The sequence below is a fragment of the Uloborus diversus genome, chromosome 5 (genome assembly GCF_026930045.1).
Source record: "Uloborus diversus isolate 005 chromosome 5, Udiv.v.3.1, whole genome shotgun sequence".
Taxonomy (NCBI): Eukaryota; Metazoa; Arthropoda; class Arachnida; order Araneae; family Uloboridae; genus Uloborus; species Uloborus diversus.
In genome coordinates this window covers 67,630,930-67,657,094 of record NC_072735.1, presented here as the reverse complement: position 1 = coordinate 67,657,094, position 26,165 = coordinate 67,630,930, and the positions used below count along the sequence as shown (strand labels likewise).

The 26,165-nt window shown below is 33.0% G+C and overlaps 1 protein-coding gene across 4 annotated transcripts in view; it reads right to left on the bottom strand.

The window, feature by feature from the left end:
• Window positions 1-25,472, bottom strand: part of LOC129221872 (endoplasmic reticulum junction formation protein lunapark-like) — a 69,465-nt gene extending 43,993 nt beyond the window's left edge. For 3 of the 4 annotated variants that reach the window (XM_054856237.1, XM_054856238.1, XM_054856239.1), the window contains exons 1-4: window positions 25,246-25,459; window positions 17,106-17,147; window positions 13,719-13,906; window positions 6,165-6,345 (exon numbers count right to left, since the gene is read on the bottom strand). In XM_054856237.1, the coding sequence (XP_054712212.1) occupies window positions 6,165-6,345; window positions 13,719-13,906; window positions 17,106-17,147; window positions 25,246-25,272 (438 nt within the window). In that variant the 5' untranslated portion in view covers window positions 25,273-25,459. Of the gene's footprint in view, window positions 1-6,164; window positions 6,346-13,718; window positions 13,907-17,105; window positions 17,148-25,245 lie in introns of all 4 variants that reach the window. The other variant, XM_054856235.1, reaches the window with a different exon arrangement.
• Between the last annotated feature and the right edge of the window lie 693 nt (window positions 25,473-26,165).

The window sequence follows — 26,165 nt, the reverse complement described above, 5'->3', positions numbered from 1 at the left end:
TAAATTAAATAAATAAAAATGTTATTGAAATGATGAATAAAATAAGCAGATATAAGGTAGCACATAGTAAAAAACCGCCCAACATTAAAAATAACTGAAATACTCGCAGGATGCAAAAAGATTGAAATCTCAAACGATTCATACAACTTTCGGTGCAGCACATGTTTGACGTTGTTGGCATGATTCCAAAACATACGTTTTTGGCAGATATCGCGGAAGATGAAGATTCGAGGGGGGAAAAAAGAAAATTAAGAAATTGGGGACTGAAAATTTTTAAAAAATCTTATTCTTTTCTGATTTTTGAGAAAAATAAGGCTTGAAAGAGGTAAAACAAGGAGGAAAGATTTTAAAAACCAACAGAAAAGTTGGAATTCCAGCGAAAGATGGAAAAATCTCATCCCTGAACTGAAAAAATTCTAGGCTTCAGGTTTTCTACATTTCAGGATTTTGAAGTGGGGTCCTATACTATCACTGTTTCAACACATTTCATTCCATAGGCATGTTGTTAGCTTCAATATCTTTCAATTAGCCATCAATACTGTTTCTGTCAATACAGGATAAACCCAAAGCAGGAGAAGAACAAATAAAATTTTTGCGTAAAAACAAACATTTGGTTCCAAGTCTTACAAGATATTTCTGCAATGCTCGACTCAAAAATTTGGGAAGTTTTAGGCTCTCTTTTGTTGCATCAACAAGTGTTATGCACGCATTTGGATCCGTGATTCGGCGCCACACAGGAATAGGCCAAACGTTTTGGGGAGGAGGGGGGGGGACAGACAGGCTCTCTTGGGCCGTTCCTGTGGAGATGCCACAGCATTTAGATAATTTAACAACAATGATCATTCATATAGCAAAAAGGAACAGAGTTAATTTTGGTAGTATAAAAGGTTGGGACACAAAGGGAATAAAATCTTAAGAAAGATGGAGTATCAAAGGAAGGGAAACCTAAAGCAAAGACAAAGTGTAATAAGTGGGATAGTAAAGAGCAGTATCTACAGAAATGAGTTTTTGAGATATTTGAAGTAACTTGCTTTGGATTCTATACTAACATAAGGAAAATAATGATTTTTTTTTTTTTAAATTTTTTTTTTTGTGTTCTATCTCCAGTTGAAACCAAATAAGCAAACATGTACTTTCAAGCTAGAGTATAATAGGTGATGAAAAAAAAAGAGAAAGAGAGAGAAATTAGCGGATACAGTCTTTTACCCAGTGCTGTGGAGTCGGACTGATTTTGGGGTAAAGGAGTCATAGTCGTTGGAAAACATGCCGACTCCGACTCTAGACATCTTTTCTTCTCTAATTTTCACTGAATGTCCTTACATTGTTTTAAAAAAACCTGACTACAAATTGGTTTTATTTCTGCATAAAGACCTATTAATAAGAAAATAACTGCCATAGGCAACTAGCTGACTTCTTTAGTTATCAACTTTTCACTTTCTAGATACCTCTGCCAACCCGCTAGTTTGCTTGTTTTTACATCCATCTTTAACTATTAGCAAGTGTCAGCAAGGGATTTGTTCCCAATATTTTGTAAGTAGAAGCAGTTTTTGAATTGAAAGTAATCACTTTTAAATAATAATAATAATATACCTTTTACTTTGATTTCAATTATACAATAGTAAAAGAAGTGTCTCCCTGGGGAATTGGGTCCCGTAGCCAGGGTGGAAACTTCTGAGAGAGACGCAAATTCACTCAAATAAGTTTGGTGCGAAAGTGCTAATCCAAGGGATGAAATAAAATGTAACACATACTTTTTAAATCTAAAGACTATTCTTTCAATTTGGTTCTCAGTGAAAGGCATAAAATCAGTACATTTTCTTGAATACAATGCTCAATAAAAGTTAATCTCAATTTTTTTATATTTAGGTTAATTCTAAAAAACAGCCAATAAAATTTAAATCCAAAATTGGGAGAAGAAATATAGGTACAGTTTGAAAGCTAATCGTATAATGCTGCATGCTGCCGCATTTTGTGTAAAATTTGTTCCAGACCCATATGTAACCCATCCTCTCCCAGCAACATAGTACCCTATTTTCATTGAAGTTTTAAAAAGGAATTTAAGATTTATTGGAGAAATGTTTCAGAATTAAAGTATTTCTATTTGTTATAAACTCTTAAATTATCCCCCTCAAACCCAGATGGGTGCTCCCCCCCCCCCCCCGGGGGGAGGGCTTTGCAAGAAAGCTTCTTTCTCTAAAGTTACAGCTTTCAAAAATTGAATTCACATGATTTGATGAACATTAATTTGTTTTACCTTAAAAGGAGAGCAAATTAATCCTCCTCATTTCTTTTAAATGGCGTTTTTGTGAAATCTCACTTTGCAATTTAAAACTTAAATCTATAAAATTGTTTCCCACATGCACACAGCAAAAAGTTACTCAACATCTTTACTATGACAGTACATCATTGTGGCAGGTCAACAAATGCATGCAGAGAATATAGGCTCTAGGGAACGATTTGTGCGCCGGTAAAATAACTGAATGACATTCTAAGTTCAAAAAAAGGAAGGAAGTAAGTTAAGGAAACTTTTATAAACCTTCTAAAACTTTAGGAATTGTCTTCAAAAAAGAACCAAAAATAATAGCTCTAGGCCAACAAAAAAAAGGAAGAAAAACAGCCGGAGTGGGGCGTTTAAAAATGGAGGAGTCTGAGTCGGCCATTTTCCTCAAACTCCGCAGCCCGGCTTTTACCTTTCCACGGCAGAATACCACATTGTGCAGGGGTCAAAATATAATAAAATCAAACTTCATATGATATCAGTAAAGAAGGCAAAAATATTTACAAGCTGATTAATTCTCCTCCACACCCTATTTTCCCTGATTTTTTATCACTTGCTCTCATTCTTTCAAACCATTGATAAAAATATCTCTTACTAAAATACAGCTAATAGTTGCTACTTAGGACAGTGCTTCTCAACCGGTGTGCTTCAGCACACTGGTATGCCACACAAAGTAGCGTAACTAGGGGTTGGCAGGAGTGGCTCTCGCTGGGGGTGAAGCAGCCAGGGGGGCGGCATTTCGACTGATTTAAAAAAAAAAATTTTTTTTTATTACAGAATTCGAAAAATGCTGAAAAAAAAAATTAAATAAAACTTGCAAGAAAAAGGGCTAGAGGGGGTAAATAATGAAATACACATACATAATATCTTCAATAATAATCATTCAATAAATCATTTGCAGGCTGACTTGCCTGCAATATTCGAGTTGAACCGAACCATTGTTTCTGTCACTCTCTGGTCATTGCTAATTCTATGTTAGTTACCAGTTTGTTTGGCACTCTTGGCTTCCTCAAGAGGTTTTCCGCCTCCAGCTCAGTTAGTCCTATGCTGGGCTGATGAGTGCTAATAAGCACGAAACTGCAGTCCTCGGCTGGAATTGACTGAGCTGGCGGTGTATTCCATGTATTTCTGCCTTAGCCCTGCCTATAGGGCGATAACTTACTGAATATACCTGCCTTGCCTGCAATATTCGTGTTGAACCAAACCATTGTTTCGGTCACTCGTCTGGTCATTGCTAATTCTATGTTAGCTACCAGTTTGTTTGGCACTCTTGGCTTCCTTAAGAGGTTTTCCACCTCCAGCTCAGTTAGTCCTATGCCGGGCTGATGAGTGCTAATAAGCACGAAACTGTAGTCCTCGGCTGGAATTGACTGAACTGGCGGTGTATTCCACATAAAATCTACTGAAAAGGAACACTGGGCATCATTGAAAACAATTCTAAAAATGAAAATAGGAAAAAAAATTACAATGCTGCCTCCTATTTGTGGAATTAATTACTCAAAATGTTTCAAAAAAATTCTTTTTTGGAGGTCACAATGACCTTTGGTGATTTCCCATGTGGACACTGAGGGGGGGGGGCACAATTTCTTTAGTTCGCCAGGGGCGCTAGACCCCATAGTCACACTACTGGTGCCACAACAAGGTCCTTGGTGTGCTGCGATACTTTTGGATTTGTTTAAAAAGGAAGAACAGTGATGTATTTCACATGCGCAAGAAATCAGATATAATGTTGCTAGTTAAATTAATTGCCAATTGCATTGAAAACTGCATACCAACGGTGAAGCATTTATTTTACCAGCTTGTACAGAAGTCGTACAGGGAACGATAGGTTCTGATGCAATGAATGAGGTGGTCAGAGTGAAAATTCCAGAGGATGTTATCAGGCGATGAATTAATGACATGACGGATGACATTTAAAAACACAATGGTTGATGAAATACAAATAGCCATAAAATTTTTATTTCTAGTTGATGAATCAACAGACATAAAAAGTGCACTACTCTTGCTAATGAGGACAGATTAATATCATTATACTTTTGCTAAGAATTTACTCAGCTCGAAACTCGTGATGAAATATTTCCCGCGCACGCGAGTTACAGCTAAATATATAAAAAGAAACGAGATCCAGTGTTACAACCTCACAATTGCTTGCAGTGAAGGAATTGCAACGGCAGGAAATGTCGAAAGGTTCATGTTGAATGATAAAAATCAAAATCCAAGTGGTCAAATGCGTTTCCTCTATCGTGAAACATTCCTGGCAAAAAATATGCCAGATGAACCGAAGTCGGCCATGACTGAAGCCATAAAAATCATACAATCAAGACCACTTAATCATCATACCTTCAATGTACTTTCTGAGGAGATGCAGCCAGATCACCACTCCCCGTCTCTTCACACAGAAGTTTGCTGGCATTTGAGAAGCAAAGTCCAGCCAAAAAGATATGAGATGGGGGACGAGGTGCACATTTTTGATGTCAGACAAATAAATGAAACATACCAGTTTGTTAAAATATTTTCTGGGAAAACCTAACTGGTATTTTTAATAATTTTAACAAAATAAATTGAAGAATTCAAGAACGTGGTCTGATTGTGTTTATATATATATATATGGACAAGTTAACAAGGTTTAAATAAAAATTCAGTTCTGGAGAAAGGAATTAGATTGTCACTCACTGAACATGTTCAATCGGACCAGCTTCACATATCCTAAAAGAAAAGCTTAATGTGAAGGTAGAACATTTGGCCATGATTCTGAACAAAGCTTAAACACTACTTCATGTTGACTCACATTGAACAATATGACTGGGTTCTGGATCTGTTGAAACAACAGCAAGGAACTTTCTTTGAAGGCTAGAGAAAAATTTATAGACCTCAGGAGTGACCGCTTCTTAAAACCGGGGTTCAGCGAAGTGCCCATGTATGCATACTGGCTGTCAGTAAAAAGAATACCTAAAAATCTCTAATCACGCTATTCATGAGCCGTTACCCGTTAGTTTTAAAGAACATACCAATATTTCTAATGTTGATTTCTTAGCATTGACACTTTAGAAGAATAACAAAACATCATACCTATGATAGATCCTCAATTTCAAAACCTTTTGCAGCTCTTTCTAACATAGGGCTGAATAAAAAGATCCACTGTCCCTCAAGAAAGAAACAAGTGTCTCAGTTGTGTTATGGGAAGTTTGGGACTTGCTGACCGTAATAGGCACTAAAATTCATATTGAACTTTAATTCAATTTCAAAAGAAACTGAAATATTTAAAAGATTAATTGTTACATTCATTGTGGAAATGCTTGCTTTTTCTCTTCCTTGCTTTGACTAGTGAATGATGAAAGCACTGTCCATATTGACATATGAAATACGGTTCAGTGTGCCGCAAGGATCAAGAAAACTATCAAGTGTGCCGTAAAGTAAAAAAGGTTGTGAAACACTGACTTAAGATACACGTCAAAGATGTTTTAACGCAGCAGAAATTATTTTGCATTACTTTTAAGATTTTTATTTGTTAGGGAGGAGATAAAGACTTACTTAAAAAATAAGGAACACAAAGTTCAAGAAACGATAGAGCCCTTTTACTGTCACTTATTCAGATTAAAAAATCAAAACTGAGACAAACAAAAGATTATATATGTCTTTATAAAATAAAGAAATTATTTACTTTCAATTCTCAATTTAAAAAAAAAGGGTATGGAACTACAGAGAAAGTGTTAATTTTATCAAAGACATATTTTTAAATTTCTTAGATACATAAAGGAAGGTAGACTGAGAAAATAATTATATCACAGAAAGAAATTATTTTATTCTTATTTGTAGTTGATTTGAGCTATATGCTAACTACGGTAGAGTTGAAAAATTTATGTTATATAACAAAGGAAAATCTTACCTTTTTATGACTTTCTTTATCAAATTTTTCCAGTAATTCCTTCACAACTTTATATGTTTCAGTTTCCATAGCAAATTCTATTAGTGTTTTTTTTCTTCTTTTGAGATCTTGTAAGGCTTCATCATTGTTTCGTAATTTTTGATGGAAATACCAATGTAGAAATTTTTTCAAAATATATAATCTGGAAATAATATTAATACATGTAAAGAAATATAAATGCACATATAATGAAAATTTGAACACAAATAGCAGTAAGCTAAGCATCCCTATCCCGTAGATTGGATTTAGATAGAGCTGCAAGCAGATACCAAATAGTTTGTTGTCTCTCTATATTGAAAAAAGTAAAGTCAAAGAAATTGTGAGAGAATATCATATCTGTGGTGAAAAGCTGAAAAAAAAAAATATATATATATATATCTTTTGAACAACATCGAAGATTAAGTAAAGGGTGTGGAAAATCTTTCGACCCTTTAAATGGCAATTTATGTGAAATTTTAGCTTAAAAACTTAATTATAAAAAAACTAAGTCAAATTTGAAAAAACAAAAGAAAGAAAGAAAAACAAGTGCAACCTCTGGGGCTTGAAGTAATTTTGTACAAAACTGCAAGGTTTTAGGTGCTATGGGGTCTCCTGGAAGCAGGCCTACCATCAACATCCCTTCACAAGTGCTTTGACATATATATATATATATATATATATATATATATATATATATATATATATATATATATATATATATATATATATATATATATATATATGTAATAATAATAATAAAAGTGAAAAATATTGAAAAGACCACACCAAGAGCCCATAGATGCGCAACACAGCAAAACTAAAAAGCCAAGTAAATATAAAATTAAGCAATCAGAATTTCAAATATTAAACAAATTATAAATAATAAGTGATGATAAAAAGGAAAAATGCAAACAGCTATTAAGTAGGAATAGATAAAGAGTGAATCCAATAAACTAGACAACAACAATAAACTAGAGCTCAAACCTTTGAGCTCTAGTTTATAGTTTTTAGCTTAGCAAGTGGTGCTTTTGCCCATTGTTACTCTATATTGCATGTACTGGAGCTTAAACATTCTCTTCTAGTTCATAGTTAAAAATTTTGGTCTTTTGACCATAATTAATGAATCCTCCACGGCTGATGAGCTCTGGATTCACTCTTAATCTATTCCTACTTAATAGCTGTTTGCATTTTTCCTTTTTATCATCACTTATTATTTATAATTTGTTTAATATTTGAAATTCTGATTACTTAATTTTATATATATATATATGTATATATATACGTATATCCTAGCTGTACACCACACGACGATGCCTGTGCTAAGAATTTAAAGGAAGTCTGTTGAATAAAAAAATCCACTCTCCTCCAGCCTGTGAAACGTCCAGCGGAAGTGACCACACTGCAGAAACCCACCCAATTAGCGAGCAAAACGAACTCTGGCCGATAAGCAATTGCGATTAAAAATCACAGTACATTAGGACAAAAAGAAAATTTTGTATCCCGTACAGAAAAGGATTCAAATCACGATATATTAGGACAAAAGGAAAATCTCGTATCCCGCACGAAAAAGGATTCAACTCCCTAGCAGAAAAATAACGCAATCAAAAAAATTAGTACATCTAGGACAAAAAGGAAATTCTACATCCCGTATGAAAAATTTAACTATAGAAAAGCTAGTCCAGGCCGAGGACTGCTGATGGCCTTTGAAAAAAGTGAGAAAGGTGACAAATTTGAAAACAAAGGTGACAAAAAAGTAACTAAAAGGTGACCAAAAGCAATTTGTTAAGAACTCAAAAAACAGAAAAGGATTATCCCTTTTTACTGACTTTTACCAAAATAGCCCTATGTGCTTTTTGTAAAGATTTCTACAGTTTCACTTTCAATAGATGTTTTAATTTTTTCCATTTTCTTAGTTTCTTCTTCACAATCCTTTCTTTTTTGCTCTTCTTTTTCTTCTGTATCAATTCCAAATCCTTTTTCCTTTTACATACCTCCATGTATGTTGTGTAATTTGCGTGTGCTTGTTGTGCACATTTAATCATTTCTGGACCAATTGGTAAAGAAAGCAAATGAGGATATTCTTTTACAGGGTCTTTAACTATAAGTATGCTGTTTAAAAATCTTTCAGTCCTTGCTGTCTTATTTTCACCAAAAAGGTGCTTTGAAATGGAAAATAGTCTTTCAATGTCAGCATTACCATGTGATAATGCAAGTAAAGTTTTTATCACCTTAGAAACATTAGGAAACTTGAGATCATTAGAAGTTGAGTCCTTTTTTGAAATGTGCTGCTGCCAGTAGATATCAATGGTTTTGTTTTCGGATGCTTCATCATCTTTTTCCATCTGGAAAAGTTTCCATTCATCTTGCAACCTATTGAGGGGAACATTAAAAGGCATGATTTAGGCAACCTTTATCAAATCCTTACAGCTTCTAGATTTACTTCTCTCTTTTGGATTCAAAAATTTAAAACTTTTCAGTAACCCGTTTGATATGCAACTTTTTTCTATTTCATACTTGCATGCAGTCACACAATGCTTTTTAACAGCTCTTAAAAACACAACCTTTTCATTTTCTTTCAGTTTTGATGGTTCATCTGTCACCTCTCCACTAACAACAAGATCTTCAAGAGGTAGTCTGTTACCAACTGCAAACAGTTCATATGTGTATATGTTTGAAAAATCAACTTTCTTTATGACAGAGGCTTTTATAACCCGAGCCATAAAAGTTTAAACAATGGTCTCCATTTCTTGGTACAATTTATGTATCATAGGCGCTTGGCATTGAAAGCGTTTCGTGAACTGCATAAACAAATCAGCAGATGAAAAGATAAAATGCAGCTCAGCTTTTATAGAAGGTCTTTTCAAAACATTTGCAACAGCTTTATATGATCTGCAATGCATAGCTGAATTCTTTTTTAAAGGCACATGTTTAAAAAAATAATACTGAAGAGCATCCCACTGTTCCAGTAGTCTGTTTGCTGCAGGTCCAAAGGTAAGCCAATGGGTAGTTGTGTGTTTCAGGAACTTGTGATGAGGTGTATTTAGTTGAGCTTGCATTTCTTCGAAGTCCTCTTAACGGGAAGGCCAACCATCAAAATAGCTATAAGTACTAGGAAGAAGTTAAGATGTCTCTTCACCTAAATACTGCAATGCTTTGACATATGCATTATGCATTGTATGAATACTGCAAGTACCAATATTTATTAGGCTTTTTTCTCGTGTCTCAAGGATAATAGCGTCAAACAACCTAAAAACCTTTTTATTAACATAAGGACCATTCAAAGGAAAGCATGAGACATTCATGGATAATTACTCTCGGTAAGTGCTTCACATAGCTTCTCAATCGAAATTTCACCAACTGCCTTGCCCAAGAAGAAAGTTTTGAGATGCCTTGTTGTGATGCAACATTGGCTCTCAGACCAATATTTTATTGTTCGTTGCAGTTCTTTTTTGTCTTTGACATTGGTAGTTTTATCAAAGCTCAAAGTATAATAGGATAAATATGCTTCTTTTAACATACATTCCCGGAAATAAGGAGCAAGTCCATCTGTAGAAGGGATAGAAAGACTGGTTCTGCTCATAGTGTGCAATTGCAAGCGATAAAAAAAATTCCCTGATTTCCCGATAGCATAGCTATTTTTCTTAAACAACAACAAGGTGGGGGGGGCATATTTAAGGCTATTTTTTAAATTAATTTCACTGTTAAAGCTATCATTCAGACACTTTTCAAAGATTTAATTATTAAAAAAAAAAAAATCCCAAGACGCATTTCAAGAAAGGTGAGAAAGGTGACAAAAGTTGCAAAAGGTGACTAAAAGTAACCAAATTTTCAAAAGGTGACTAAAGGTGAGAAAGGTGACTGACTCCTCGGCCTGCTAGTCTGAGAAAAGGGAAAAAAAACCCTCTAGAATTAAAAAAAATACCCCCCCCCTGTCTGATGTCAAATAATCAGTAATCATATTTTTTAACTAAAATGCATGAACACCCTTTGAAAACATAAACGCAATCCTTTGAAATCTAAAATATTTTGTGAAGTAAACAAATAATCCACAACTACATTGTTTATTGTCAAATTCGCCAAGTGACTTTCAAATTAAAAAGAAAATCAATTAACATTTGCACAATTAATTTAACAAAAATGACAACAGCGCAATAACCAAATCAAGAATTCATCGGTTCTACTATTTGAATGCAACCCTATTCTGAAGCTGACGTCACTGCAGAAACAAAAATCAAGTTTAGCCTTGAAAATTAGCTTAATTAGAATTGCTTATATCTCCGGTTCTAATTAAGTGAGAGAAATGGAACAAACATCATCTTATTCTGAAAGGAAAGCTCTTCTCAACAACATAAAATGTTAGGGGACAGTGGGATTTTTTACCACCTAATTAAGCAAAAAACGTTAAATTTCAGCCTAATTTGCTAATTTAATTATGAAAAACTAATTAGAAATTTAGAATTCGGGCTTTGAGGTGCTGACCCCCGGGGTACGTTCGAATTTTGTGCCAAGTTTCAGGGCTTTAGATGCAATGAGGGCTTCTGGTCATCGGGTATAAACAAAGAAACAAAGTCACCTTTATATATATATATATATATATATATATATATATATATATATATATATATATATATATATATATATACTAGCAGTACCCCCATGGTGATGCTTGTGCTAAGAAGCTAAAAGAAGTCCGTTTAACAAAAAATAATTCACCCTCCCTGCCCCTCTTCCGATGTGAAATGATCATTTTTCTTCAACTAAAATGCGTACACACCTTTTCAAAAGACCTATTAAAATCTCTCTGGAATTTAAAACTATTCGCCAAAACGCATAAAAAGATTAACAGTAGCTTTAAAACTCCAAATAATTCTTCAAGTACATAGTTCATCGCTCAACGTGCCAAGTAACCATGCTACCGTAACCCAGTCCTTTAGTGAGTGAAGCGGTTTTTTGCCCCCTGCAATTTAAAGTGTTTCGCCAAATAAACAATGCTATAAAAACGTTATAAAGAACAATCACAATTGAATAATATGACAAATAAAATTATTAACTTAGATCAGTAACTATCTTCAACTATAAGAACAAAAGCAAACGTTGAAGAAATAAGGAAAACAAAACCCCAATAGAAAAATTCTACAAAATTAAATTATGTACCTGAACATCAAAAAAAAAAAAAAGATTCAAAAATCTTTTTGCTGATCACAACAGCGTAGCATAGGCATGGTTCCTCGCTGCTATTGACACAGTCGGCCAGCACCCTCTCGAAGAGTTAACTTACCCTGGGGATCTATTAAAAATTCATAAAACTAAACAATTAATTAGACATTTAATTTGCAATAACAAATATTTCGGTCAGTCTGACTTTAAAAAATAGCCTATAGCCTTTTCCAATAAATGAACTATCTAACAAAAAAAGGATTTCTCAATTCGAACCAGTAGTTCCTGAGATTAGTGCATTCAAACAACCCAACTCTTCAACTTTATAATATTAGTTAACTAATAAGAAAAATAAGATGATGATAGGTATATATATTTTTTTACAAATCATTTTTAGCACCATTTTGGATTTTCCCTGAAAAGTACCCTCAAGATTTGGGTCATGGCTGACACGAACATACGCCCACTGGATCGCGGAGTCTGCACTTTGAGGTCGAGCCACTGTGGCTACACATATGCTACGTTCTGAGCATTTTACATTTAAATTTTCCCATTTACATAACATTTTTTATTGTTCATCCACTCCTATTAGTCACAGTGTGATGTTATATAGCCTTCCTCAATGAATGGAGCATTCAACACAAAAAAGAATTTTTCAATACGAACCAGTAGTTCCTGAGATTAGCGTGTTCAAACAAACTCTACAGCTTTATATTATTAGTATAGACATATATAGAGGGGGGGGGGGGGATCCATTTATATTATTTCTTTTAAACATTTAGAAACTATTATTTGATTTTGTCATTTAAAAACATTGATGCATCTCATACATGCTTAATGAATACTTTGTTAAGTTGTGAAATCAGGTGTAATTGAGTCACAGGTGGAAAAAATTTGATTTTAACCAACAATTTTCAAAAAAAAAAAAAATCCCTGGACTAATGTTTTCATTTTTAATTTAATTTAAATAAAATACACTTTGAAAAAGAGGACGTAAACATACATTCAATATTCAATGACACAAATTTTCAACGGAATCTAATTTACACTAAAATGCATGACACTTATCAGGTAATTAAGGAGCGACAACCATACATTAAAAATAAATGTGGTGCTACATATACTCTTACTATAAATAAAAAGTATAGAGAAGAGAAAATGATGCACTTCAAAAGCTCCAAGTGGCACTCTTGCAATTTGGGCTTGATGCCAGTGAATCAGGAAGAAAATCTATTGAAATCCAAAGATGCACAAGGTACAATATTCCAAGCAAAAATTTAGCATCTGTTTTGAATAAACAAAAATTAACACTAGAAAGACTGAAGGGGCCAGTCTGGCCCCTACCCATTTTTACAAAGAATTCTTTGAAAAATTCTTCCTCAGTGAGTCCACATGCCTGATGCACCTTCTTTTATGACTTAATAAAACTTAGTACGTAATTATTCTCAGATTTTCTGTCTTTACTCGCCAAAAGGTAGAATTAGTTTATCTTCCCAAGAGCAATGGCTACCCTTTGGCTGGTTAGCAATCAGTATTATTTATTGCATTATCATATAATGAAAAGTCAGAAAGTTCCGTTAAGCTTGTTAGATATTATTTGAGTTTTTGAACAAATAAGTATGTGAGGGGCCACACAGGCTCCTCCGTCTTTCTAGTGTTAAAATGACATTAACTAGCCTTTAAGCTAAAAAAAACTTAGTGAAAGAAGACATGCTGATTACAAATGTTAATGATGCTAAAAATGAACGTACAGTAAACTCTGGATTATCCGCAGGGCGCTTTATCCTCAAGTCAATCAACAATCAGGAACATGCATTTTCGCAACAAATACCAATGACTTTTTTTTGATTAATTGTAAACTCTGTTGTTTTTGTTTCATCTAGTTGATTTTTTTTTTCTTTTTTTGGTGCTTTCTTCATCACACTTAGTCTTGTTTTGCAAAACAAGACTAAGTTCTGTTATGCAAAAACACAAAACATTTTTACTGTATTATTTTCACTGTTTGCAGAAAGTATTATGCATCAAAACAGCAAAATTTTTGAGGATGGACAAATTTTACCTTATTTGTCCCTCATTTTAGCCTTTTTGGGGTTTATCCGTGATTTTTATAATCAGCAGCACTTGTGCTACCCAATTCTGCAGATAATCAGAAGTTTTACTGTAGTTTATTTTTTTACATTTTAACTTTGGATGACTTCATCCAAAAAAAAAAATTGCATGAAAAATGTAATATGTGTGCAAAATGTATTGCAATAAAATTTTTATATTTGGTTCCGAATAATCCAACCAACTGAACAAGTTAATAATATAACTTAAGACTTCATTTAAAAATGAAACATTTAATTAAATCAATAAAAATTGTAAAAGTTCAATACTTACATAAGGGGAAAAACTAAAAGAGGTACTGAATATATGACACGATCTCTTGTTGTGGTAGGAAAAGAATAAAAAAGGAACACACCAGCAAGTATGATGTAGATTAAAACAGAATAAAATATCAGAGATCTCACAACTGCTTTTTGCTGAAGTTCTGTGCTTCTCTTGTATTCTTCCAATACTTCTATTTCCTAAAGAACAGATTTTCACTTTAAAGGCAAATTTATATCTTGCATAAGAAATAGAAAGCCTTATTATTTTTAAAATGCCACTGAACAATTTGAAAATACAGTAGACTTAAGAACAACCGGCTCAAAGAGGACCGACCAGGGTTATCTGGTAAAGCCAGGTTACGGTTTAGGCAGAGAAAAATATACAGTATACTCTTGAAAACTCAAAAACTTTGATGTGCCAAAAAATTATTTTTCCCCTTGATTTTGCAGGTTTATCTAATGTTATTTTTCATTCTTATGTTGAAGAGTTGTTAATCAAAACCTTGTTATGTTGAATATTTTTCAAATTGAAATATAATTTTTTCGGGAAACCGCAATTTATTGTCTTGAAGCAACTTGAGGAATGTTCCCAAAAATTTCTCACACCCTTCATTATTTCTCTCAGTGGATAGGAATGCTTATCTACTTCTAAACCCTGGGGGTATCAGAAAAGAAGTCCAAAACTACCAAAAACGTTTTCCCCCTTTCTCATGCCATTTTGTTGGACCTTTTGACCCTATTTCCTCCTCTGTAAAAGGGGGAGACATACAGAAAACCCTTTAGAGACTCAGGGAATGGTGCAATCCTTTGTCAAACTTCTTTTGTTCTTTGGCGCTCGAAAGTCGTTTGAAACCGTTCTGAAACTTCTGGTAATCAAAATGTTTGATAAGCTTAGTCATGGTAAATCACGATATTATATATAGCAGTATCTGGAAGAAAGGTAGATTATTTATTCCTTTAATTTTTCAATGCTGAAAATGCAGGGTGAAAATAAATACTTGTCTGAAGTTGAATGAATACCTTTGTGTTTCAAAAGTAAAATAAGAAATAATGTATAATTGCACAAAAACTGCAGATTGCTGCAGACACATGTTTTGGACTCACAAAGAACAACACTTTTAATGCAAAATAAGTGAACTTATGGATTAACAGACATCCGACAAAAGACAAATACTTTCATCAGATATGTGTAAAATTGATTAGGGTTTAAAAATCAATACCGTATATACTTGCGTATCAGTCGAGAAATTTATGACAAAAAAAAAAATGAATTTTAAGTTAGGGGGTCAACTTATAAGTGGAGCAGAATTTCATAAAATTTTCCCTGATTTTTTTCTTAGAAAAAAAACACTCGAAAACTTGAACATTTTCTGTATTTAAGTGTATCCCTTTTAAGCAGATGATAAAGAAGTAAACATTTAAACATTCTGCTATGATTTTACATGGTCTGACTGTGAAATAAAGGATAAATAATTATAGCAAATGGCCAACTATACGAAAAGTGTGGAAATCGCTGTATTCGCGAATTTTCCTGATAATCGCGAATTAATTCTCATTTTAAAAAAATATATATAATAAAGTTACAGCATAAAATTTTATTGGTATAAAATCAAAATAAAAGCAACAATTTAAAAAAAAATGCAACAGCAAAATCAAACCCTTTCTAAAAAAAGGGAAATTTTTTAACATAAAAATGTTTATTTGCCTCCTTTTTATAACATTTAAATTCAAAATGCTCACGCTCTTTTCCAAAAGTCGGGTCTTGACATACATGGGTCTTTGATTTTTTCCGATTTTTCTCGACTTATACGCGAGTATGTACGGTAGTTAAGAGAGGGGGAAAAAAGATTGCTTTGCCTTCTTGATACATTTAACTATTATAATCAGATATAATTAGTGGCACTGAACTTGGCATATTTAACACATTTGCAAGTTTTACAGATGACAGTTCCATCATGGTCAATCCAATCTGGTCCTTGAATTTACCATGTCAGACCCCCCACATAATACTATGATATGCAAAGCGGCCCCCAAAAAGAATTGCGACAAGCCCTTAACCCATAAATCTACTGCTTCATAGTTTTGTAAAATAAGACAATGAAGTAATTTAATTAACTATAAAAAAAAGAATCTGCTTTCAGACCAAGACATAATTGAGGGGGTTCTGCAACACCTTGTTTGAAACTGCAAGAATTCTGGAGTTATGCCACAGTAACCCTTTGTGAACATTTTTGCATAGTAAAACCTACATTAAGTGAAATGTTGCTTGAACTCAAACATTGCTGAACACTGAGCTTTTCCAACACTCATATCTTTGTATTTCAATCTAGCTACTTAAAACTCTCAAAACAGATTTTTCGTTAGAAATGTTTTCCATTTTATTTTCTACTAGCCATACCACATGGCGACGCCTATGCTAAGAATTTAAAGGAAGTCCGTTGAATAAAAAAAATCCCCCCTTCCATGTGAAATGATCATTTTTCTTCAACTTAAATGTGTATGCATTTTTTTCAAAAAACCTATTAAAGTCTCTTTGGAATTTATAACTATTCATCAAAACATATAAAAAGATTAACGGTAAGTTTATAACTTAAAATAATCCTTCAACTGTATAGTTCATCGATTAACAGGCCAAGCAACCACACTACCGAAACCTGCCCTTTAGCGAGTGAAGCATTTTTTTTTCTGCAATTTTAAATGTTTCGCCAAACTAACAATACTGTAATAAAAACGTTATAAAGGACAATCACAATTGAATAATGCAACAAATAAAATTATTTACTTAGACAAGTAACTATCTTCAACTATAAGAACAAAAACAAACATTGAACAAATAAGGAAAACAAAACCCAATAGAAAAATCTTACAAAACCAAACCATGTACCGCGGACCACAACAGTCCCACATTAACATAGCCGAACATGCATGACTGCATGGCATGGTTCCTTGGAGCTATCGATGAGTTAACTTACCCCACCATCTTTTACGAATTCATAGAACTAAACAATTAATTAAATATTTTGGACACTCTGATTTTTAAAAAAATAGCATGTAGCCTTCTTCAATAAATGGACTATTCAACACAAAAATAATTTTTCAATTCGAACCAGTAGATCCTGAGATTATTGCGTTCAAACAAAAAAAAAAAAACTCTGCAGCTTTAAGTTATTATTAGTATAGATGAATTGCTCTCAATATTAATATTAAATTAAGTAAAATTTTATGACAGATTACTAAATTACGATACATTCAAAAATGCAGCCTAGAAATGTCATTTAAAAGCAAAAATCAATCATCTGATAATCAATAAACTACAAACGAAACGATAAGTTTTCTGACATTAAAATGATACTTTATATTTCAAGATTTTTTTTTCCTTTTACATCATATCATCTACCTTTTCAACTTCTTCCAAAAGCTCTTTAGTAGAGGGCTTTGCCTAGGAGGGAAAAAAAAAGGCTAAAATAAGACAAAATAATAATAAAGTATAATAAATAACAGACTTGAATAAATAAGTTCAAGTGATGTGTAAGGTATAGGTTATCAACATCTGGATAATTCTATGTCAAATCAATCAAAAAAACGTTTTTGACCTCACCATTTCCAATCTTAACCAAAATTAGTGTGAGGGACACATATAACAAGATAAGTTATCCTGTCAATTTTTAGAATTCTACTTTAAAAATTTTACAAAATACAGGGCTGTTAAAAAACTGAAAAAGTATGAAAAAAACAATGTGATATTCAAATGACTGTAACTTATCTTCTAATTATAGTAGAATGAAAATTCAAAACTATTGTAAAGCTAAAGAATAGAGCTTTTCTATTGATATAAAACATGACTTTCTTACGACAGGTTTAAGTTTCAAGGTCATTCACAGTGACTTTTGCCCTTGAATAAGTCAAAACATGCCCCATTAGAATTTCTTCAAAAATATATATTATATAGCTCCAAAACTATTCTTCCACTACACCAAAACTTAGACTGGGATTGCAATGGCAAGGTACTGATAAAAAAAATCTAGAATGTTCACATGTTTTACATTGTGGAATTCCATATGTCAGGTCAGTCACCTTCTTGACTTCCTCACCACTTCCGATTTTAATGAAATTTTGTGTGAACGACACATACAAAAAGATGAGTAATCCTGCCAATTTTCAGAACTCTACTTCAGAAATGTTACGAAATACAGGGCTGCTAAAAACTTTAAAAGTGCAAAATAAATGGAAAGTTGTGACATATAAATGACTAACTTCTATCGTTCTATCCTAATTACAGTAGAAAAAGAATTTGAAAAACATTGTAAAATTAAAGACTAGAGCTTTCTATTAGGATAAAACATGGCTCTCTCATGACAGGTTTCAGATTCAAGGTCATTCACCTTGACTTTTGACCTTGAATATCTCAAAACATGCTCCCTTAGAATTTTTGAAAAAAAAATACATTTTATAGCTCCAACACTGTTCTTCTACTACAACAAAACTTAGGCTGGGATCGCCATGACAAGGGACTGCAAAAAAATCAGAAATGTTTATATAATTGTGTTACATGTTTTACATTAATTCTGTCCTAATGTTAGTGTGTTAGTTTTATTGTTTTAATTATGTTAATAATACGTATATTTCTAAAGAAATTCTGAGGTAGCGTGTTTTTAGACATTGAAGGTCAAAATTCGAGGTGAATTGAACCATGGTGAACACTTGAAAATGTTCACGTCGTTGACGTACGGTGAACCTTCAAACTTAAACCTGTCGAGAGAAAGCCATGTTTTATACCAATAGAAAGCTCTACTCTTTAACTTTTATTCTTCAACTAATTTTTATTCTACTGTAATTAGGATAGAACGAGAGAAGTTACAGTCATTTGCATTCACAACTTTTCGGTTATTTTGCACTTTTAAAGTTTTTAACAGCCCTGTATTACAATTTTGAAGTAGAATTCTGAAAATTGGCAGGATTACTTATCCGGTTGTATGAGTCCTTCACACAAAATTTCATTACAATCAGAATTGGTGAGGAGGTCAAGAAGGTGACTGACCTGACATATGTAATTCCACAATGTAAAACATGTGAACATTCTAGATTTTTTTTTTTCAGTACCTTGCCATTGAGATCCCATTCTAAGTTTTGGTGTAGTAGAAGAATAGTATTAGTTCTACAAAATATATTTTTTTGAAGAAATTCTAATGGGGCATGTTTTGAGATATTCAAGGTCAAAAGTCATTGTGAATGACCTTGAAACTTAAGCCTATCATAGAGAGTCTGGTTTAATATCAATAGAAAGCTCTATTCTTTAGCTTTACAATAGTTTTAGTAGTTTTATAGTTAGTAAGTAGTCAAATTTAAATTTTGAGAATAATGAAGTTTGTTATGCTTCAATGGTGTAAATTTTTGTAATGTTTGCAAAGTTAAATAAAACTTATTTATTAAAAACGAAGTCAGTATAAAAAATATGAAATTTCTATGTTATTATGTTTGGCGAGGGGGGGGGGGGAGGAGGGACACCTGTTGGTCCGAATCTGAAGGGGCCCAATATCTTTTTAACTAGGCATGAAATATAGAGGTGAACAATATGGAGGGGGACCCGGAAAAGTCATTTGTGACGGGCACCAAAACTTCTGTGCACACCCTCGACTAAAACTAAAATAGATTGATATAATTTGTTTTAATTCCAACTTGATTAATCATACTTATTATTGATATGTTTATTTTTAATTTTGAAAACTACCTTTTTATAAAATTTTTGATAGAAACAAAATTTTTTACATAATGCGTTTTTAAATTTCAGCTGGAATTTTGTTTTAAAAACTATTATATTGACATAAAGGTCTATGCTACTTTCCAATAAGTTCGAAATTCATCACGTGTGTGTCAGCAGTTCTTCTTAAAACATAATTGGAAATCGGTACTGCACCGAGTAGTGAAAGGCCGAGTACTCGGTACTCGGCCAAAGTACTACTTGGTACGTCTCTAATAAAAAGTGGTACAGATGTGATATACCCCCCCCCCCCCCATTTGGCGACATCCGATTTTTTGCACAAAATTGAAATATTTTTCTCGCCAATGAGGCGATAAATTTTTAAGCATGGCATCCCTGGTGAAACTAACCTGCGGTTGGCAACGCGAAGGCAAACTTGTTCGAACTTGTTTACTTGGGTTCTTTATTTGGTTTTACGCAGGAGAGATACGTGTTGTTTTGTGCAATATACCTTACAGGAATGCTTATTTTGTGTTAGTTTAGATTCAGTAGTTGTGTTTTGAAGTAAAAACATTAGAAAATGCCAGTTTCTTCAAACTTGAAGGTTAATTAAAAGTTAACTCCAACGTGGTGTGTATCTGTAACGCGCCATTGTCAGATGATGTTTTGTTTTGGACTGAGTGTGAGGATTTATACCATAAAAAGGTAAGTTCTTTGTTTTTTACAAATCCTTGAGGGATTCTTGTAGCTTTTAACTTTATTTTTACTGTATGTTAATTAATTAAATAGTTTGGTTATTTTGTTCTAAAAGTTAATTCTTATCGATGCCACGAATTATTTAGACATTAACGTGCCTGCTTTAGGTACTGAATTTTATGTTAACAATTGAAAGTTCTTTCGGTTGTACTCTTAAAAATGCTGAATTTTATTAATAAATCTGCACAATAATGGTGCATATTTCACACTTAAAACTGTGTCATTATTGTACACTGAACGGAAGGAGCCACCCTTGGGTGTACATACACATGAATATGCATAATATACATAAATATACATAATTGTGACCATACTCCGACTGTAATGTATATTAACAGTCGGAGGGATAACAGACCGAGCGGAGCGAGGTCCTGGCGAGCCAGAGGTCTCATAGTACTTTCGTAATGAGACCGAGGCAGGGCCGGCGAGCCGAGGTCTCATTACGAAAGTACTATGAGACCGAGGGCTTGTATCCCGGAGAAATGATGAAAAAACAATTAATGCATTAATTTCGACTTGTAATTAATACAATAATTTATTTCATTGTATTTTAATATGTTTACAAAAAACCCCGGCCCTGTACATTTTTGAAGCATATATTCGTGATGTTTTTTGTTGAGCTTTTATGTTGTTTTTATATATATTGTGTTCTGAAGTGCTTTGATCATGTTTTTTTATCTGATTTTTTCCTGTTGGCGCTAAAAAAGCATCGCTAAGAACGATGTATGACATATGTCGTCATACATCGTTTTCTTGGCGACGCTTTCTTGGCGCCAACAGGAAAAAGTCGCCAAGGGTGGGGTATATCACATCAGTTCCTAAAAAGTCATCTGTTGATTCGATTTTTGAAGCATGCTGCGAATTGGTAGACATATCGCAGTAGGGTGTGTGGGGGGCAACGCAAAAAAATGAAAATTTTTGTGGAAGAAGACATGGGAGAGAGTAGGCGATATTATTGGTTGATTTTTCGAATTTTTTCTTTTGAACAGTAATTTTACTGAATGGTGTTGTTTTCTTCAGTCAAAAGTAGTACTTTTTGCCACTGAAATCGATAGAATAAGAAAAAAAAAAAACATGGATCAAGAAAATACTTTCATTTTTCCAACAGTTTTTTTTTAATTTTTTAAAATGTCCAATTTTTCAAACAAGGCGTAATCTTGATGTCACAAATGATGCCCTTTGGCGCATCTTTCTATCTCGTTTCCACCTTTATGATAATCAAGAAGCGAATTGAAATTGAGCTCTACACTTGCTATCAACCATATCGCTGCCAATACACATGAGTAAAGATGCGAATTAAATATTTTGTTCTGTGAATGGCAACACTGAAAGGCATTTCATCATTTGTGATGCCATTGCCAGAAGCATAAATGATGAAAACGCACTAATTTAAGCAATTTTTTTAAAAATATTAAACTTAAATTATTTCAAAAAATGGTCAGATCCTATGTTTTCAAGCATGCTCTTTCAGAAAAAAATACTTTCAAAAATTTGGAAACGACCCTATTGCAGAGAGTTAAAGTTTATCAAAATGTGAGGAAATATTTTCTCAGATAATCCCAATTAATTTATATTATTATTTAATCGAAATTGAATAATGTACAAGCGTTATTGCTTTAGAAAAAGATGTGTGGTGTCGTAAATGTCACAATTGTGAAAGAAACTAATGACATAATGACCTTTAATTGCCACTCAAGGTGGACATGAAATAGCAATATATACCACCAATCACTTTTCATGAGCTCTGAGGGTCATCAGTGCTCAATTGATTGTTTGTAAGGGAGGAGCAGACCTAGGAGTATTTTTAATATTTTGAAATACATGCCACACTGACACTGGGTTCGCTATCTCAATTCAGATGCAATTTCAAAAAAACTTTTTTTTTAACGCAATTCAGGCTACATTTGGTAGTAACACATGGGAAGGGATTTATTTTGTTTGCGGACACTCCCCTGGAAATTTTTGAAACCTTAAAAATGCATTTTGGAAATTTTGTTATTGAAGTTGTAAAAACGCAATTTTTTGTTGAAATGTTAGAGAAGAAGGTGGTTGCTCTAACTCGAATATTTTTTTAAGTTATAAGACCTATGCTTGATGACGCTGGGGGTTTTCAAATTTTTGACAAGACTTTAAAAACGCCACGACAAATTTTCTTTTAGTGACTTTATAATGGGAAGGAGAATGAAATTTAGGAGTTTTCCCTTCTTAAAACACAATCTAAAGTTCTCTTTGGCAATCTCAAGCAAGGAAAAGAGGTTCCCCAGAGAACACTGTTTGCAATCAAAGTCTCAGAAATATGATTTTCTATTTTCTTCGGTACGACGGAATAAGGGGCGGGTAAGTGGCTGCTGTCCTCCTGTAAAGTTTTGAAATAAAAATTCTGAAAGTGCACCTTTTGTGATATTAGGGAGGATAGCAGGGATAGGGAACTCTGACCCGAAAAGTTTTCAAAATCAAGGGCCTAAAAATGCAATTTTTAACTCTTTTTGGTTTTTGTCAAAGGGATTAAAACACTCTTTTGGATCACCAGTAACTGTTTTTATTGCAACACTGAAACTCTTAGCCAGAAGTTACTGCCACTGCTTGATCAATGATTGGGAGGTATATGAAATTGGAAGACCTCTTTTTTTATATCTCATGTGTCTTAAATACAGAGGCTTCTTTGGAAAGTTTAATAATTTGTAGTTTTGAAAACGCATTTTTGAAGATCTTTGGTAATGTTAGAGGGAGAAGTGGTTTGAAGTTGCTCCCTCGTCCATTTTTGGAAACTGCAATTGTTAGGTCCTTAATTATGTTACTAAAATAAATTCAGGAGCTCACCAATGAAATTTTTTAAATTGTAGTTTTAAAAATGCAGTTTTAGAAGATTTTTGGTGATGTTAAGGGGAGAAGAGATTCAAGGGCCAAAATCCCAGAAATTTTCTCAATTTGTAGTTTCAAAAATACATTTTAGACAATTTTTGGAAATGTAGAGGGAGGAGATTCAGGGGCGCTCCTCCGAGACTTCTTTGAATTTAAATCTTTTAAAAAGCAATTTATTTGCATTTTAACTGTAATTTCAAAAAAAAATTTGAAATTAGTTGCAAAAACTCAGTTTTAGACTATCTTTAGGTAATGTTTGAAAGATGAGAGATTGGAGCAAATCCCTGAGAAATTTTCGAAATTAAAATCCTTAAAACAAGATCGTAATACTATCTTTGGTAACGTTAAGGAGACTGGCAATCTTTATCTATATTGAAGCTATAAAAACATAATTTTGGTTGACTTTCAATGATCTTAGGGGGAAGACTTTCTGGAAGCTCCTCCCCAGATTATTTTCAAAATTCAAGCACTGATAACTAAATTTAAAGCAATCATTAATGAAATTGGGGAGAGACGGGGGGGGGGGGGGCAGGTTTTAGAAGATTTTCTGTAATGTTTGTAGGAAAAGAGGTATGGGGGCCACTTTTCGATAATTTTCGGCGGCACTCCCCGAAAATTATTTTACAACTGAAGCCCTAAAAACGAAAGTTTAAACGATCTTTGATAATTTGAGAGGGGGGGAGGGGTGTTAAAAGTTGAAGTCCAAAAAACGAAATTTTTCTGACCCTCCCCTGCTGGCTTCTGTCTTGTTTTTTATTTATTTATTTATTTTTTTTAATTATTATTTCTAAACATGTGTAACAAGAAACAAAATGAATTTATAATAAACAAACACTTAGAATATTATTGTTATAATTACTGAGCTTTAAGAGAAAAAAAAATTAAAATTATGTGGGGCAGTTTGGTCCAGTCCAAGGTGCCCCACAAAGAGTGCACCCATCTACCCCACCTTCTTAGTCAGAAAGTGATGTCATAATTTTCTTCTTTTTGTCAAAAAATGCAAAAATTGCCTATTATTGTGAACTAAAAAAACGAACTTTAAGAAAGGAGTTCAATTTTTTTTTTCTGCAATCTTGATGAAAATTTTAAAAAAATAAAGCTAATTTTCCAAAAATTATTCATGTACTACTGAAATAACTTTCTGGAATAAAAGTTGTTCAATAGAACTGTACCATGTGATTTCATTATAGGATTTGTAGGACCATATGTGCTATTTGTTGATAATTTAATTATACAAAAAATATTAACCACCTCCCCCAATATGTGCTTGAAAAAATATTCAAACTGCATTTTAAAACTGCACAGTGAAATTTATTTTCAGAATACAAATAATTTCTGCTTTTATGAAGGTTAAAAGATAAATTTATGCTTAGATAAATATCATCTGTTCATAAGCAAAAGTAATACATTTAATTTTGGAAAATGTGTCTAAAATCACATTAATTCAGCGTGATGATCTAATAATCTCTGCCCCAGCTTCAAAACTAAATTTAGATTAGGGAAGTAGTATTTAAAGTGAATAATGGAGAAATGCCAAATCTTGGGCTAGTAACAGGTCTTGGCAGCAAACCAAGAGTTTCAGTAAGGTCATTCAAACAAAAATACACAACAAAACTGAATGAAGAAATATCAACAGCAAAAAATCAGCATTATTATAGAAAAAATAATACAAACAATTATTTTACAAGTTGAATTTAGAAACGTAGGGAAAATCACATCGTGTAACAAGCATTTATTCCATACAAATAATTTCATGGAAAATCACTCAACGAGCAAGGGAACGTAACGAGCAAAACGTTAAGAAAAAAGATTCGCGTGCATTAAAGTTTTAAGATGAGGCATAGATTTGCATTTCTTCGGACAAATTAATTATTTTGGTGCATATCTTGTGTCAAAACTTAGTGCATCAAAACATTGGTTGTCTATAATTCTGCATGAACATAAAAACAAAAAGTTTAAAACTTTACAAAGAATCAGTGCAAGTGTCAACAGAGAAAATATTTTGACTGAGGAAAAAAACAACTCAATGAAGTTTTAAAAAACATATTTTATAACAGTAAAAAAGATAACATTTCAGTTACATTCACACATCAAGAGGAATTACTCTCTAAAATTACTAGTTTCAAATTTGTTGAAAGAAAAAAAATAGGCATAGGTAAATTACACAGGGAAAAAGATTAAAACAATAATTGCAGACGAATTATTTATTCACGTCACTCACCCGGAATCTTGAAAACAGTACTCCCATTCTGGCTGATTAAATTACAATTCAATCAGAAACAACAGAGGATCATTGGTCAAGTTTATGGAAAATTGTATAGAGAAACTTTTTTGCTGAAACGGCATAATTGGAATTTGATGTGTACGTATTAACTGAGTAATAAGTTTTCCGCCACCATCAAAAATAATTTTTTACGCCGACTACACATCATATCCAATGCAGCCACCTCAGCTGAGTAAATTTCAGTTGAATATTTTTTTTTTCCCACTGAAGTACGGCATTCATACTGCTGATTTTAAAATACGTTTGAAATATAGAATGCATAAAAATTTAATCGAAATTAATTAAGAATCAATACATCTAATCACGAAAGTGAAACCGGCTGCGGTAAGATCGGTTACTCTATTCGAACATACCCCAATAAACATCTGTAACCTTTCTAGTTTTTAACTGTGTCTGTTTCAATCAGCTGGTTGTACTGCTATCTGGTCTGCTGTCACAATAACGTCGTTTCTTTTGCTTAATTTATTTATCTTTTATAAATATTGATGCTTGGAAAAGTATCTTGAAAATTTCTCTTCTGGAGTGATAAATGTTGATGGCGATTTAGCTTTTGAGTTTATTTAATTTTTTGTAGCTATGGTAGTAAAAACTAATTGAGTAATTAGTTGAACTCCAGGTTCTCTTCCCTAAAGCTCATATAAAAAAAGGGTTTAAAATATAAATTTATTCAAATTTACATTTTCTAGATTATGCTAAGTTTTTGTGCTGATCCAATGAGTTGTTCGAATTGTTTTCCAAAAGAAACAAAAGAGTAAGGGCCTTCTTTTCATCAATAATCACAACTGTACATGGGGAAAGCTATTATCGTTTGTCTCTTTTTGAAAGCAACTGAAATTAAACTCGTTTATTCATTGATA